Source organism: Balaenoptera physalus, assembly GCF_965194825.1.
Source record: "Balaenoptera physalus genome assembly, chromosome: 3".
Taxonomy (NCBI): Eukaryota; Metazoa; Chordata; class Mammalia; order Artiodactyla; family Balaenopteridae; genus Balaenoptera; species Balaenoptera physalus.
The window spans coordinates 8,867,960-8,884,786 of record NC_138890.1 but is presented as its reverse complement, the minus strand read 5'-3'; the positions used below and the strand labels follow the sequence as shown (position 1 = coordinate 8,884,786).

General features: G+C 57.3%; 1 protein-coding gene and 1 long non-coding RNA gene across 7 annotated transcripts in view; one reads left to right on the top strand and one right to left on the bottom strand.

Moving 5' to 3' along the window:
* The window catches only part of ADGRL1 (adhesion G protein-coupled receptor L1), a 30,107-nt gene extending 17,762 nt beyond the window's left edge, over nt 1-12,345 (bottom strand). For 2 of the 6 annotated variants that reach the window (XM_082456680.1, XM_082456683.1), the window contains exons 1-4: nt 12,211-12,339; nt 9,180-9,393; nt 5,317-5,426; nt 1,605-1,622 (exon numbers count right to left, since the gene is read on the bottom strand). In XM_082456680.1, the coding sequence (XP_082312806.1) occupies nt 1,605-1,622; nt 5,317-5,426; nt 9,180-9,393; nt 12,211-12,280 (412 nt within the window). In that variant the 5' untranslated portion in view covers nt 12,281-12,339. Of the gene's footprint in view, nt 1-1,604; nt 1,623-5,316; nt 5,427-9,179; nt 9,394-12,210 lie in introns of all 6 variants that reach the window. The other 4 variants (XM_082456684.1, XM_082456681.1, XM_082456685.1 and 1 more) reach the window with 4 other exon arrangements.
* The window catches only part of LOC309658324, a 46,371-nt gene extending 29,778 nt beyond the window's left edge, over nt 1-16,593 (top strand). The window contains exons 4-5 of the long non-coding RNA XR_014262189.1: nt 12,168-12,347; nt 12,626-16,593. This is a non-coding gene — a long non-coding RNA (uncharacterized lncRNA). The remainder of the gene's footprint in view (nt 1-12,167; nt 12,348-12,625) is intronic.
* The last annotated feature ends 234 nt before the right edge of the window (nt 16,594-16,827 follow it).

Below are 16,827 nucleotides of genomic sequence, written 5' to 3'. Positions count from 1 at the left end.
GGTCTCAGAGCCTGGCCTGGTCGGCAGGGCATGGAGGAGGAAAACGTGGTTAGAGGTTACCCTGGGGAAGGGGGAGAAGATGAGGAAGGGTCTGCCTGGGGCCTTTGCCAGCAAGGACCCCTCCCCAGCACCAAGCTCCCAATACCTCCTCTGCCCTCCAGCCTCCTCCCACCCGCCCTTCGAAGAGAAAAGATCCCAGGCTGCCGTATCCAAACCACCACCGGGCCTGCAAGAAGAGTGTCTGGTGCTGGGTGGGAGAGAGACTCCAGGAGAAAGAGAGGGAGAGAGTGGAGGGGTGCAGTGAGGGGCAGGGCGGTGGGCTGGTTGCCCAGGCCTCTATGAGATGGGGGAAGGGACAAGGGGGAGGGGAGCAGCTCGGAGGGACCCCGCCCCACCTCCCTCAAAGGGGATGCTCCACCGACCACCGTAATTTCAAGGCAAAAGCGATCCTGAAACGTCATCTCTTCCATCCGTGCCCCCTGCTGCCTGCCTCAGAGCTGCAGATTTCCCAAAACTTTCAGGGGAGGAAGTGACCATCCCCAAGAGCCCAGGCCTGCAGCTGCAGCCCTGCCCGGCTCCACTAACAGACAGCTCTTCCCACCATGGAGTTCTACACCCCCCTCTGCTGAAGGTTTCACCCGCAAGAAATTATGGTGCTCGTGGAAGTCCCCAGACCCAGCCTATACCTCCCCCGCCCCCCTCTCCCTGGTCCTCTAACCACAACAGCCCAGAAGAAACCCTGACTGCAGCTTCGCAAGTATTTCAGAACCAGAGAAAATGCTCCCCCGCCCCTCACTCCCCCAACCTTGAGGCCCGCCCCCACCCCCTCGCCCCGATTTGGCAGGCTGCCCTCCCCGGGCTGGGGACAGCTTATACCCCTCCCCAGGGCTGGGCCCCCCGCTGGTGGAGGACAAGGGTTGGGACTGGGGGAAACTGGTACTCCATGCTCCAAAACAGCTCTGGGCCTTGGAAACACCAAACCAGAAGGAACTTAAGCCGCCAGGAGCCAGAGAGAGAGAGAGAAAGAGAGAGGAGGAATCTGCTCCCCAAAAGGAAAACAAAGGTGTCCCCCCTACCCTGCCTCCCCCGAACCCCGACACATGTTACAAAAGTGGGGGCACGAGGAAGAGAGGAGAAAGACGGCTCACCCGGTGCCCTCCACCCCTGGTCGGGAGTCAGGGAAGGGGGTCCCTCCCTCCCCACCAGCCCTGGATGCTTACACACTTCTCCTGAAGGAGGCAAAAGAAGTATGAGAGAAGGCCAGGTCCCCCCCGGCCCCGCAAGGGCCAGGGACTAGGAAGTTGGGCCGGGGGTGGAGGGGAGGGTTGGGGGGAAAGAGAGAGAGAGAGAGAGAGAGAGAGAGAGAGAGACGGAAGATCCTGCCCAGGCTCAGAGAGGAGCTTCCTCAGGTGTCTGGAGGGTGGAGTCACCCGGCTGCACCAGGGCTTGCCCCACCAGGGGGACACCGGGGTGGGGAATAGCGACTGGACCAAGTTTGGGGTGGGGGGAGAAGAAGGGGCCGGAGGGGAGGGTGGGTCACATAAGTACGGTACAGGTAAAACAAAGTCTGAGTTAGGGGTTAGCATTGGTAACAGTGCGTTTACCTTTCTGCTCCACTTCTACTTTAAGCATCGGAAGAGAGAGAGAAAACAAATTGAAAAAAAAAATGTGCAAGAAAAAAAGAGAAAAAAAAAGATTAAATTGCTTTCGTTTCTTTTCTGGCAACACGCCCCCTTTTCCTTTCTTTCCTCACTCCTGGTTCCCCAACCCCGAAGGTAGCATCAGCCCCCGCCCCCAAGTCCTTTCCTCTAGGGAGGGTGTCAGGTAGACAGTCACAGGGAGGGGGAAACACATGGGAGGACAGAGACCAAGAGAGACGAGGGGTGGGGGGAGAGGGAGGGGGGTGTACAGGCAGGCAGGGGGACAGAGCCTTCAGATGGGAAGGGGCACTCTCAGTGCAGTGGGGACTGGGGAGGGAAGCCCCAGCTGGGAGGCAGCTCCGCTTAGGGGGGCACCAGGGAGGGATGGTGGGGGGGAGGAGTGAAGGAACCACTTAGATCCCCTTCAGCCCGGCCTGCTGCCCTCCTGCTAGAACCAGGGGCCCAGCGGAGGGGGTTCAGTGCCTCCTGGGGCCTGGTAGCCCCACGAGAGAGAACACACTGGACTCCTTCCCCTTCTGTGCTGGCCTTGCAAGAGTCCAGCTGAGTTTCCCCAAACCCTCAGAACCCCAAACAAGCCAACACAGAGAGAGGGTGGCAGCATCAGACACAGAATGACGGAGAGGCAGACAGGCAGAGCCCCCTGGGCCCCAAAGAGCCCGGTGGGGGAGACAGAGGCAGAGAGGGAAGAGGCTGGGGTGGGGGGACATCACAGATGGGGCAGGACAGCAGGTGGGGCACAGACACGCTCCCACACTCCCCCGGGGCAAGCCCGAGGCTCAGTTTCTCTGCCCAGCTCCCCCCTGGGGGCCCAGGAGCCAGGAGCTCCCCAGCCCGCTGTTGGGATGGGCAGGCGGCACCTGGGGGAGGAAGGGGGCATGGTTAGACTGTGCTCAGCTGCAAGGCAAATCCAGTGTTAGTCGGGCCTGTCCGGTACGGGTGTGTGGCAGGGAGCCCCGCACACCCACTGCTCCCTTCCCACGGTAGCCCCTGCACCCGCCCCTGACCAGCACTGGGGTCACCCCAGCCTCTGAAGCCCAGGGCAAGATGGCTGCCCAGGCCGCTCCCCCTCCAGGCTCTGTGTCCCTGACCCCTTAGGAACCTCTGACCAGGGCCTTGCTCTCCTGCCACCTCTCTGGAGGCGCCGTGTTTGGCTCCCTTCCCAGCGCCTCATCCAGGGCCCGGTACGCAGGAGGTGCTCAGAGAAACTTTGGGGGATAAGTGAGTGCCCGGCTTCCCTGTTCTGCGGCGTGGCTTCCATCACCCGTGTGACACCAGCCGTCTTCTTCTGGGACCGGGAGTTAGCTCAGCCCCCCAAGACACATCCTTCATGTCTGAGACTATGAGCGCGTGTGTGTGTGTGCCCTTGCCTCTCCCAGGGCTCGGGCTCGCTCTCTCCCGTCAGACTGGGGGCTGCCCATCCCCTGAGCCCTCCTGATCTCTGAGGGGCATGCCCTCCCACCCACACTTGGAGGTTTGGCTCCAGGAGGTCTCTAAGCCCCTCTCCTCCCCACACCCTCTAACTTTTTTCCTGCTCCTTTACCTGCATGGTATCCACTTGCTTTGGATGCCACTTGGATCAGGAGATTTTTTATTTTTATTTTTTCCTGCCCTTTATCTTACCTGCCTCAGGAGAAATTGGGTTTGTCATCTGTTGTTAGTTTTATTTTTGATTACCAATAGCAATTATAATAATTGGTAAAAATCATGATGAGGAGTCACAAGAAAAGCAACAACTACCAAGTGCCCAGCGCTTACTATGTGCCAGGAACCGTGCTAAGCACCTCTCGGGCAGCCTTTCGAGAACCCTGTCTGTAGAGGGGGAAAGAGGATCAGTGAAGTGAGGCAACACAGCTGAGGCCACATGGCTATCAAAAGCAGGCACCGTTTCCTTCGCACCTACGGCTGAGGGTGCACAGGGAGCTTTTACCCACATTCTCTGTGCTCCGGGCAGCACCTCAGGGAAGGTGTTTGATTCCCCTCCCACCATTAAAGAGGAAGATATAGGTTCAGTTGGATCGAAAGGGCACCCAAACCATTACTGAGCACATCCTGAACCAGGCCTGGGTCTGGGCGCTGGGGGGGTGAAGATGAGGCCTCCGCCCTGGAGGAGTTTACATCCAGCACTGTGTCACCAGGAGCAGCCTCTGTGGCCAGCCCTGGGTTAGGCGCTTCGCACACACGATCTCCTGGACTTTCGCCTCCTTCTGCAGCAGCCCAGAGAAATTAAGTCATTTGCTCAAGTTTCAGAGCCAGAAAACCCAAGGGCCGGGGCCGAGCCTCGAACCCAGCCCGACTTCCCCACTGTGCTACGCTCCCCAACTCCTGCCCCCCTTCCCTGCTGCCCCAGCCGTGGGGGTGGGCGGTGTCCCCAGTGCTGTGGGGAGGCTTCAAGGATCAGATGGGCGTCCCTCTCAGGCAGTGGCTGGAGGCCTTGGTCGCTGAAAGGAAAGGGTGAGGAGTAAAAGAAGAAGGTTATGGAAGCACATAAGCTGTCCCGACTCCCCCAGCACGTCTGCAGTCAGTCACCTGCGAGGAGAAATCAAAGGTTGGGGGGAGGGGGGGAAGGCTGGGGTGGGAGGGGAGAGGAGGGAGAGTCACGGGGTCTCCTGCTCCCCCGCCCCTACCCACCCCACACACTCAGACACCCTGGTGGCCCTGCCTCCTCCCCCCTCTGCCCGGAGGCCCTACCTCCAGGTTGGCTACATGAAGCTGGGGGTGGAGGGGAGGGGATGGATGATGGGGGGAAAGGGAGGGAAGAGTAAGGGCTGGAAAGAAGGGCCACGTTAAGGGTGGGGTGCTGAGGAGGAGAGACCCTGTCATTGTTTGCTCCCCTTGGCCAGGTGCAAGAATGGCAAGCCCCTGGCTCCCCAGATCACCTTTCTCAGGCTTCCTGGTGCCACCCTCAGTCCAACATGGTGGCACTTCCTCTGCAGACAGGAAGTACTATTGTGGTAACGGGCCAACAAACCAAGAGTTAGGAATCTGTGGAAGATGCCCCTAGCCCTTCACACCTGATCTGCCACCAGGCCTCAGAGGGTGGTGTGCCTCTGTGTGAGGACAGAGTCCAGCTTCCAGGACTGGGAAGGGGCAGGAGTGGGCGCATGTGAGGGGTGAGGGGGACAAGAGAAAGGAAAGGGAACTCAGGGGGGTGAGTGAGAGGGAAGAGCAGGTGTGTAAGAGGGGGTCACGAAGGGAAGGGGTGAGAGAAGAGGAGGGAGGCAGAGGAATTAGAGGGCAGCGAGGTCAAGGTCCAGGGAGAGGAGAGGAGAGATACAAGTGTGCCAAGTGGAGTACGTGGGTGTGGCCTTGGAGTGTATAAATAAGCCCAGGGCATGCGAAGAAGCAGGGTGAGCAGGCCAGGGTAACAAGAGTTGGAGAAGGTGCCCAGTGGATGGGGACAGAGTCTGTGAGGGTGGGGGTGTGGGTGGGGCAGACACCAGTGTGGACAAGAGTGTCTGGGTGAAGAGAATGTGTGAGGGAGGGAGCAGGCCCAGCTGTCCCCCCGTGTGCCTGGCCCCGACTTGGCCCTGTGTGTGTGTGTGTGTGTGTGTGTGTGTGTGTGTGTGTGTGTGTGTGTGTGTTCAAGGTGTCTCCTCCTCACTCGATTCTGGAAGGGGGAAGGGCCCGTGTCCGCATGAGGAACAAGATGACTCACTGTAGGGGACACAGTCGTACTGCACCTCCAGGTACTTGTAGGTCCCGGGACAGGGGTCGGGAAAGGCGTCGGAGCCAGCGACCACCACGCACTGGGTGCGGTTGTTACACCTGTGGAGGAGAGACAGGGAGCTGGCAAAAGACAGGCCTGGAACTTGGGGGGGGGGCCCAGGGTCAGGAGAGGAATGGACACCCCCAAATTGGGAAGGAACTGTGGAGACCACGCCAGGGACCTTGTGTGGGCGTTGTTTTCTGTTTCCTGCCTGCTCTCTCCTACCAGATAGGATTCTTCTATTTTTAAGCCCTGGCACGGCATGAAGCTCAGGGCTGGGCCAGAGGGGTGGCCCCATAAACTGCTTCCCCAGCCACGCTTCATCACTTCATCCTGAGTGTCACCAGTGCCGTTATGTCCTTGTTTTTTTTTTTCCTATATTGACCATAAAGCCCCTCCTTTGTTCACAGAAGAGTAAGATGTGAAGCCATACACACAAGGTGGTGTCTTTGCAAAGATGCTATTAATGAAATGCTCACAGCGTTTGCCTGTGTCCACCTCAGACCATGTCTTGACATGTCCTACCCTTTGGACAGCCCTGCTGTGAGGCTCTGCAGTCAGGAGAAGGGCAGAGTCTTCACCTCATGCTGAAGCCATCCTTGGTTCCCCATGGGGAACACCCCCGAGTCCCTGTCAACTTCTCAGGAGGCTGGCTACCATGTAACAGGAGGCCTACTTAATGACAACAAAAAGATGTTTCTTGCTGTCTGTTCCCACGGTCAAGGTCTCCGTTTCCCTGGAGCAGGCCAAGTCTTGGCTAAGGACAGCAACTTGAGTGTGGGTATGTTAAAGTGGTTTGGGGGGGCTTCCTGACAGGTACAGGGCAGAGGGGGCTCCTGTGTCTTCCCTTCAATCCTGCCCTTAACCAATGAGTGCTTAACTAATGAGGATCTGCTTATACCCACCCACCTCAACCCCCTTCTTTGAAAATATAACACTGACCTCATGAGGTTAAACAGAGACTTAGTTACCTATGACCCAAAGAACTAGTTCTATTCCCCGAAGTGCTTTCATCTGCTGTAACACTGCAGGTGTATTCCTGCACAAATTCCTGTATAGGAACGTTCATAGCAGCATCATTTACACAATCACCAAAAGGTGGAGACAACCCATCGACAAATGAGTGGATAAACAAAACATGGTACATCCATACAACAGAATATTATTCGGCCATAAAAAGGAAGGAAGCTCTAATACACACTACAATGTGGACGAGCCTTGAAAACATCACGCTCAGTCAAAGAAGCCAGCCACAGAAGCCACGTGTTTCACGGTTCTATTTATATGAAATGTCCAAAACAGGCAAATTCAGAGACAGAAAGTAGATTAGTGGTTGCCAGGAACTCGGGGGAGGGCGGGGAATGGAGAGTGACTGCTAAGGGTGACGGAGTTTCCTTTTGAGGTGATGAAAATGTTCTGGAACTAGACAGAGGCAGAGGTTGCACAATATTGCGAATGTAATTAATGCCACTGAATTGTTCACTTTAAAATGGTGAATTTTATGTTATGTGGATTTCACCTCCATATAAAGACGAAAACAAAAAGAAAAACCCCAAAACGCTGGCCTTCCAGCTGGAGACTGCATGTCCCAGCCTCCCGTGCAGCTGGAAGTGCCCGTGACTGAGTTCTGGCCCAGGAGGTGGGAGTGGGGGTGAGGGGAGGACTGGGGCGGGGGGTGGGGTGGGTTGCAGTGCTGAGACAGAGAGAAGCGGGTGCTGAGGGCCTTTCCAATTCTGATCGTGTTCAGGTCACTGTATTTATCCTGGGGTGTCTCCGTCAGAGTAGTGGAGCTGGACCCTCACTAATATAAAAAGCCTCCAGGTGTGAAGACAGTGGGGCAGGTGGGTGGCCTCATCACGATCCCTCAGCCCCAGTGACCACACTGCTCAGTGTGCCCCCCCCAGGACTGAGACCCCCACAAGCGTCGGAACTGGGTCAGTCGCTGTGCTAGGTACTTGGGGACACGGCGGAGAACATCACGGACCCTGAGGCCGGTGCTGAGTGAAGTGGGCAGGGAGGATTTGGAGGCAGGAGGTAGGAGGAAAGAGAGGCTGCACTGGGACTGTCCATGCAGGGGTGTCGGGAGACAGGAAGCGGGGAAGAAGAACAAGATTGCTGGAAGGGGATGGATGTTTGATTTTTTCCTTTTTTTTTTTCTTTTTCTTTTGCTGCTCTGTGTAGCTTGTGGGATCTTAGTTCCCCGACCAGGGATCGAACCCAGATCCTCGGCAGTGAGAGAGCACATCCTAACCACCGGACCGCCAGAGAATTCCCGGAATGGATGTTTGAGAGAGAAACAGTGGGAGGGAGGGGATGAAGCGGTTGTGGCCTGGCCCACCCACCTGAGCCACCTACCTGATCACGCCCGTCCCCTGCCCAAAACTCTCGGGAGGCTTTCAGTGACCCCACCCAGTGACATACTCTAGAATCCCCAAGGAGCTGTAGAGCTGGCCCCAGGCCTCCTTCCCTTTTCCACTTTTATGCTTAGGATCCTGGAGTGAACCCTGCATTCTCTCAGGCGTTTGGCAAAACTTCAGTGAGCGCCTGTGGTGTATCTGGCTGTGGACACAGTGGTGACAGACAAAACCCCCTTTCCCCGTGGGGCTGACAGCCTAGTGAGGGAAGACATAAAAAAAGACACGATAAAGAGGCAAAATAGCCAATGGGACTGTGCATGGAAATCAGGACTAGGAGAGAGAGAACGCGGGGAAGGGGCTGGGAAGTGGCAGGGGCGGGGGCCGGGTTGCTGTGATTTTAGAGGGTGGTCAGGCAGGCCTCGCTGAGAGGTTAGTTAGGTAAAAAAAATATCCCTGAGTAAGGAGGGGGAGGAGTCATGCGTTTGTCGGGGAACAGCATTCCAGGCAGGGGAACAGCCAGTGCAAAGGCCCTGAGGGAGCCCTTAGTGGAAGATGCCTGATGGGTGTAAGGAGTGGGCCAGGTAACTGAAGCCCAGTGAGTGAGCAGGAGCGTGGAGGAGGTGAGGGCCGGGAGAGGACAGGGCAGAACGTGCAGGGCCTTGGGGGCCTCAGGGGAGGACTTAGGCTTTTGCGCTGAGTGAGGTTGGAGCCAAGGAGAGCTGTGATCTGAGGAGGGACAGGACCTGACTCAGGTGCTCACAAGCGCCCCCTGGCTGCTATGGGGGGGAACAGACTATAGCAGGCAAGGAGAGGGGGCAGAAGATACCGTAGCAGTCCTGGGGGGCTTGGCGGTGGAAGTGGCGGTCACATCAGGGTATAATTTGAAGGAAGAGCTGACCAGCTCTAGGTGGTGTGGGTGTGAGTGTGAAAGGAGGCTTCTGCAGCTTTACACACATGCACCCCATACTCACACACTTACAGACATAAACAGTCTTCACACTCCCTCCCTCACATTCTCACACATGTTCTCTCTGACCCTCACGAGCACATACACTTCTGCCATCTGTGTTCAACTATCACCTCCTCAGGGAAACCTGACCAGACCTCTGGGCTGTCTCTCAGTTCCCATGACATCTCACTCTGTCCTGCCATGGCTTTTACTCTGCAAGCCCCCACTAATCTTGGGATGAGCTTCTGGAGGCAACGGGCTTGTGGCAGAGGGTACAGGTTGGGGAGGTGACAGGTTGGCAGGGCATGGGCTGGGTCTTATTTGCTGTTTGCATGGGACCCGGCCCCTAGTAATTGCTCAGGAAACATGGGTCGAATGCATAAAAGGAAGACTGAAGGTGAACGGGATGTGCTGGCCAGGGGGCGCATGGAGGACAGGCACCTTACTGACCCCAGGGACTGCTGCCACCCCATCTCCCAGGAGCCCCGCAGGGTGGGGCCCCTCACCTCTGGGACATGATCTTGAAGGCGTCCGGCAGATAGCACTGCACGTTCTCCATCTGGAAAGGGTCAGCGTCGCAGATCTTGTCATCCGTGCGCCCATAGTTGGCGTTCTCCACCATGATGACGTCGCTGCCCGGGCACCGCAGCTCGATGGGGTAGCCTTCACATGCCAGCTCACGGCGCATCAGCCCAAACGGGAGCCCGGCCCGGCTCAGGCCTGCAGGGAGGAGGGGGAGGGAGTCACACCCGGGCCCAGGGAGGGAGGGGAGACCCCCGCCGAAGACGCGCCACCTCCAGCTTGACTGTATTGGGATGCGGACTGTATGAACTTCAGTTTATTCATCTGTAAAATGGGCTTCTCCGTGTGCCCACCTGTGTAGTAAGGCCATTAACCTGGCCCAAGGAGAGTCTGGCCTTTGCCTTGGCTCCTGGGCGGTGCCCTCTAAGCCCTTGAAGTGTCCTGCTTGAGAAGAGTGCCTTTGTTTACCTGGGGGCCTTGAGCCATACCAGGCAGCTTGTGCTAACTGTTATGGGTTGAACTGGGTCTTCCCCCTCCCCAAATTCAAATGCTGAAATCAAGCCCTAACCCTCAGTACCTGAGAATGTGGTCGAATTTGGAGATAGCTTCTTTACAGAGGTAATCAGGTTAAAATGAGGTCATTAAGGTGGGCCATTAATAGGGCCCTATTGGGTCCTAATCCAATATGAACGGTGTCCTTATAAAAAGAGGAAATTTGGACCTAGAGGCACACACAGAGTGAAGATGATGTGGAGACACAGGGAGAAGATGGCCATCTACAAACCAAGGAGAGGGGCCTGGAACAGATCCTTCCCTTGTGGCCTTCAGAAGGAACCAACCCTGCTGACACCTTGATCTTGGACGTCTAGCCTCTAGAACTGGGAGGGAATACATTTCTATTGCTTAAGTCTCCCAGTCTGTGGTATTTTGTCACAGCAGCCCTAGCAAACTAGTATACTAACAATGCGGTTCCAGGTAGGCGCTTTGGGTCATGCGGTATCAGCTGACCTCTGGAGGGGCTGGAGGCTGAGGTCAGCCATGTCTACGTGACTGAGCCCCAGTAAAGACTCTGGACACCAAGGCTCAGGGGAGCTTCCTGGGTTGGCTGTACAACACGCGTGTTGTCACTTATCATTGCCAGGAGAGTTCCTGCTGCCCGTGACTGCACTGGGAGCGGACCGCCAGAACCCCGTGCATGGAACTTTCCTGGATACCGCTCCATGCGCCGCTTCTCTTGGCTGGTTTTTTTTTTTTAATTAATTAATTATTTATTTATTTTTGGCTGTGTTGGGTCTTCGTTTCTGTGCGAGGGCTTTTCTTTCTAGTTGCGGCGAGCGGGGGCCACTCTTCATCGCGGTGCGCGGGCCTCTCACTATCGCGGCCTCTCTTGTTGCGGAGCACAGGCTCCAGACGCGCAGGCTCAGTAGTTGTGGCACATGGGCTCAGTAGTTGTGGCGCATGGGCTTAGTTGCTCCATGGTATGTGGGATCTTCCTGGAACAGGGCTCGAACCTGTGTCCCCTGCATTGGCAGGCGGTTCTTAACCATGCGCCACCAGGGAAGTCCCTGGCTGGGGTTTGAATCCCGGCTTGGCCACTCCCTGGCTGGTGGCCTCATCCAGTCACTGACCAGTTCTGTGCCCCGTTCCTTTCCCTAAGGAGCTGATAACGCCTATCTCATAGATCCATGCAAGGGTTGCAGTGCACAGGGTACACAGTGAGATGGCAAGCCACTAATTATTGTTATCATTAAGATGATTAAGGCAGCGAGTCTCTGTTGGACAGAGTGGCCTCAGTACCGTCCATGCCTGCTGGGGCAGCCACCTTCTTGGACACTGGTCCCAGCCAAGCCTTGCAGGGTGCCAGAGGGAAGTGGGGATGCACAGAGTGGCCCTGGGCTCCAAGGTGGGGACTGTCACTTGTAGATGAAGAGAAGGCACCAGTGCATGATGGCAGCAGAGCCAAATGGGCCCCTTTTTCAAGACCTAGTGCCTCCAATGCCACCTGGGGGCCCAACGGCGTTGGCAGCTAGGCCCTCAGGGTTTTTTGGGGTGAGTTGAGTCCCACTTGCGGGAAAGTTTTACGTGCGTTCCTCTAGCATCATCTGCTTCCGCAGCTAATTTTAGCCCTTCCTGGGCCCGGGAAGGAGGCCGGGGGTGGAGGGCTGGCTTGGATGGGTCTGGGGGGTGGAAGCAGCCCCTCCCAGGCCAGCTGGGGCTGTGGGGCAGGACCTGGATAGGTAGAGAACATGGGTGCTGGGGGACGGGAGGGTGCAAGCTGGCTGGAGCAGTGCCAAGGCCCTGTGGCACGGCTAAACAATGCCCCCTTCACCTCTGTGGCTCCCCGGAGGGTGGGGCTGTATGAGGGAGCACTGGGGAGCAGGGTCCACCATGAATGCCCTCCAGACAGGGCTGGGAGGGGCAGGCAGGGGGCACACCCAGGGCGAGGCTAGAGGGCCTCCTCTCGCTGCCTCTCTTCCCGCCCTGCCCTTGCCCCCACCTGGGCCCACCATGGGGATTGTAACTGAGTAATCGGTGAGGGTGGGTGGGCAGGCTCGGGGCGCTAATTGTGGTGTGTGCAGGATCCCAGGAACGGCATAGGGCCGAGCCGGGTAATTAGTTGTTTTTAAATAAACGTCAGCGGGCATGCTTTAATTAAACCTTCTTCCCAGCGAGAGCCTCGGAGACGTAATCACACTGAGAGAGACACACACTAGACAGAAGAGCATCGGCTCACCAGGAAGGCCTGTCCCGGTCCCGGGGGGCCACATCCCGAATCCCAGGCTCTAGGACCCCTGGTGGGATGGACCCTGGTGCTCTGGGTTGTGGGGTGAGGGGCTGATCCGGGGACCCCTTGGTGGTGCTAGGGGGCATAATCACCAAGTCTTCCTCTGGCCTGGTTCTGAGTGGTCTGAAGCGGGTACCGTAACGAGTGGTCGGGAGGTATTTCACTGTTTTATCCGCCCTCCTGGCAGGGTTTTGGAGGCACGGCCCCTCCCCAGCCCCAGCAGCACCTACCTTGGGTGGCCGAGGTGACCAGGACGGCAGTGACGCAGAGACTCCAGAGCACGGCGGCCAGGCGGGCCATGGTGGCGGCTGGGGCGCGTTCGGGGCTCTCAGTGGCCTGTGCAGGCGGCCTCGCCCCGCATCACCAGGTGGGTACCACGGTCTGGCCCACCAGTCTGGGGAGGACAGGGAGAGTGAGGTGGGGGCAGCGGCTGACCCCCAGCGGGCCTAGTAGGAGGGCTGTTTGGGCCGGTCTCCTCTCTTCCTGCTGGCGGCTGAGGGCTTCCATCCTGCAGCCCCAAGAGGGGCTGGGCGATGTAACCCCCTCGAGCCAGCCGTATCTGACAGAAGCTGCACCCTTGGGCCAGAGGCTGACCCCCTCCAAGGCCTCTGGCTTACACTGCACCCTCCACTCCCACCCCAACAGATGGACCCACCCCTCTGGGCATCTTGGACCTCCTGGAAGCACCTCCTGGGGTCTGACAGCCCCCCTCGGGTGGCTGGGGCAACGCTTCAGGCTGTCACAGCTATGAAGGGCCCACCTGTACCCAGGCAGGCCTCAGATCCTCCATCACGGAGGAGGAGAGCCCTCTGGAAGCCTCTTCCCCGACCCGAAATCAAGACCCTGCCTATTTGTCTCCCCCGCCCCAGCTTTCTCAGCCAGCACAGCGTCCAGGGTGGGGGACCCAGGCGTCTTGGCCGCAGCTTGCAGCCTCTGGGTCTTGGGCAGGAATCCAGGTCCCCACCCCTGGTCCCCTGCTTCCCGTTTCTCTGGCTCTGGTAGCTAATTAGAATCCAGCTGGCTGGCGCCACAGATCAGGGACCAGGGATGACTGAGTCCCCTCTTTCCTCTCAGGGGGAACCCTCAGGGTAAGCTGGAGACAAGCAGGCAGGGTGAGGGGTGGGTGCAGCCCCTGGGGGGCCAGGGAGGGTGAAGGAGGGGTGGAAGTTGTGTGGCAACCCCTGCAATTCCCCCCAACCCCACCCCGTCTGCCCATCCTCAGGCACAGCGGCTCTGAGGGCACAGAGCCGGGTTCTGACCCACTTCTTCTCCCTCATGGCCTCTCCTCTTCTCACTGCCTCCATCTCCCCTGGATCCTCTCGAGGCTGGACACCCAGATCTTTACTTTTAGTCCTTTGCTTTATCTACACCCCGGTTCTCCAACATGGCCCCAGCCCAGGTGCACCAGCCTGGCCAGGAACTTGCTAGAAATGCACATTCTCTGAGGAGGGTCAGCACCCCATGCTTTTTTGTTTGTTTGTTTGTTTTTTGGCCGCGCCGCGCGGCATGCAAGATCTTAGTTCCCCGAACAGGGATCGAACCCGTGCCCCCTGAGGTGGAAGTACAGTTTTAACCGCTGGACCGACAAGGAATTCCCCAGCACCTGTTTTAACCGGCCCTCCAGTGTGCAAACCCCTGGTCTGTCCTCTCCCACCGTCACCCCAGCCTGTCCTACAGTCTCAACACCACCGACCAGCCAATACTTTCCAAATCCCTTATTTCCAGTGTGGAATCTCTCAAAAGAACCCCGACTACTGTTTCCCCCGCCAAAATGAAAGCCTATCCGCCAGTCGATTTAACTCCCTGTCCCCACCTCTGCTCCAGCCACTCCTGCTATTCCTCAACCACACCAGGTCCTGCCCCAGGGCCTTTGCACTTGTCACTTCCTCTGCATGTATCTTCTGTCCACCATTTATTCACATGGCCTCTTCCTCTGCTGCCTCACCCACTTTGGGCCTTGGTTCAAATGTAACTACTTCTCCCTTTTATGGAAGGGCCCCTGCACCGGCAGGGATCATTGAATTGCTTTGTTTTGCTCCTGCTTCTAGAACAGGCCTGACACACAGCAATGAATGCTTGTTGAATGAATCTCAGCACCCAAACCTAGGAATCCTCCTCAATTCCTGACTCCTCTCCTCCCCTCCCCTTCATAAACTCCATCAGCAAGTCCCAAGGGCTCTGCCTCCAAAGTATCTCACCGACCTGCGCACTTCCGGCCCTCAGTGCCACCACCAGGACCAAGCCGCCATCCTGCTGCATCTGGGTCCTTGTTCCGGCCTCCTCCTCCTCCCCCCAGCCTCCCTGCCTCCACGCCTGCCCTCCACTCAGTGCTAAGGGACCCTTTAATGATGTAAATCCGAGTATTCACCTCCCACTCTGCCCTCCCCTGGGGTCTCTGTTCCTCATCAGGGCCTAGAGGCCGCTGGTGACCCAGCAACACCGTGCTCTCCAGCCTACCCACTTCCCGTTCCTGGAAGCTCCAGCTTCCTTCCAGCCCAAGCCCTTGCCTGGGCTGCTCCTCTGCCTGGAATGCTCTCCCAGCATCCCCACACGCCTGCTGGAGCTTTTCACCATTCAGGGCTCAACCTCAAGGTCACCCCAGAAGAGTGACCTACCCCGACCACCCTAACCACTCCCGCCGCCCTCGCTTGCCATCCTTCAGCTCCATTTTTGTTTGTTTGTTTGTTTTTTTGGCTACGCCGCGCAGCATGCAGGATCTTAGTTCCCCAACCAGGGATCGAATCCTTGCCCCCTGCAATGGAAGCACGGAGTCCTAACCACTGGACCGCCAGGGAATTCCCTAGCCCCATTTTTAATTCACGGCACCTGAAATTACATTCTTGTAAAAATTACCTTCCCCACTAGACCATGAGCAGCTTGAGGGCAGGGACTCGGCACAGGTTCTCAAGAAAGATGAGGGCAGCTCGCTCATGGGGCGGGACGTCCCTCCAGGCCTGTCTCCTCTCATGTGAAACGGGGAGGTAGTTTCCCAGGGCACCCTGCAGCCCTGCTCCCCGATCCTGACCCGCAGCAGCTCTCTGCACCCTCCCCGGCGCCCAGCCTTCAGGAAACTCCCCCCTCTACTTCCTCAGCCCACAACTGTCTCTTATCCCGCAACCCTGTCCACATATGGCCTTTGATGGGTTTTGGTTCATTTCATAGCACTTTACAATTTTACATGGTGGGGGGGGGCGTTCTTCACCACTTCATTTCTCCTGCACCCCATCTTCCAGCCATGGTCAGATGGTGGGGGGCACTGACCCTAGGCTGATGGCTGCTCCCATCCGTGACCCTCCCCTAGAGAGTGAAACTGGTGAGTATCTCCTCCCTGGCTCTCCCTTAGGGAGTTAAACTGGTTAGCGTCTGGTTAATGCTGGAGAGGCTGCTGGATGCCAGGCTCTGGGGGCAGCCGGCCAATGTGGGTCTGGAGCCCGACCCTGCCATTTCATGCCCCGTGACCCTGAGCGGGTCCTCCCCACTCACGCCCCCAGTTCCCTCGAAACCTCGAATCTGCAGGGTTCTGGTAAGGACAACAGTCTACATACACAGTAGACCGGCAAGGGACCCATCAGAGGGTGCTGTCACAGCACAGCGAGAGTCAGGGCACGGGCAGCGTCCATCTGAAGGAGGCGGCTCCTCTCCTCCTCCCAGGCTGCACCCCGGGACACCAGGACCCCAGGCCTCTTCCCCGTCCACACCCCGCCTCAGGGATCCAACCAGCCTCGTGGCTTTAGACACCATCTGTACCGTGACGACTGCCACATCTGATTCCCCGCCCCGCTTCCCTCCTCAGGTCTACACCCCCACCTGGGTCTCCGAGGCATCTGGAGACTGACCAGACTGGACACAGTCCCCCATTTCAGTGCCTGGACCCCCCCTCCTCCCAGGTCCTTGGGCCAAAACCCCAGGAGTCAAAATCTTGGGTTCCTCTTTCCCTCACCCCCACAGCCAGTTCAGGAGTAAGTCCTGGGTCTGCATCTCCAGAACACCCCAGCGTCCACCCGTCCATCCTCGGCAGCCCCCCTCCAGACCTGGGCATCACCATCTCTACCAAACGGCCCTGACCTCTTCCCAGCCGCCCTCCAGCCCCTCTCACTCCCGCAGCCCAGGCTCCCCCCGCCTCCCCTCACCCGCCACTGGCAGCCAGAGGGGTCTTTAAAAACATTATGGTATTATATATATATATATATGTAACATAAAACTCGTCATTTAACCATTTTTAAGTATAGAATTCAGTGGCATTAACTGCATTCTCAATGCTGTGCCACAACCACTGCGATCTATTTCCAAAACGTTTGTATCACCCCAAACGGAAACCTGGTACCCGTTAATCAAGAACTCCCTCTCCCCTCTCCCCTCAGGCCCTGGCGACCACTCATCTGCTTTCTGTCTCTACGCATTTGCCTGTTCTGGGCATCTCATATGCATGGAGTCATATCGTGTTGGCCAAAAAGTTCGGTTGGGTTTTTCCATAAGAAGTTATGGAAAAATCCGAACGGACTTTTTGGCTAATCCCAATACAATCTGTGGCCTTTTGTGTGTGACTTCTTTCACTCAGAAAAACGTTTTTGAGGTTCACCCGTGTTGTAGCCTGTGTCAGTTATTCCTCTTTCTGGCTGAGTAATATTCCACTGTACAGCCGGACCACATTTTGTTTACCCATTCATCATTTAAAAAAAAAAAAAATTTGGGGGGGCTGCGTTGGGTCTTCGTTGCTGCACACAGGCCTTCTCTAGTTGCGGTGCATGTGCTTCTCATTGCGGTGGCTTCTCTTGTTGTAGAGCACGGGCTCCAGGTGCCGCGGGCTTCAGTAGTTATGGTGCACGGGCTTAGTTGCTCCGCAGCAA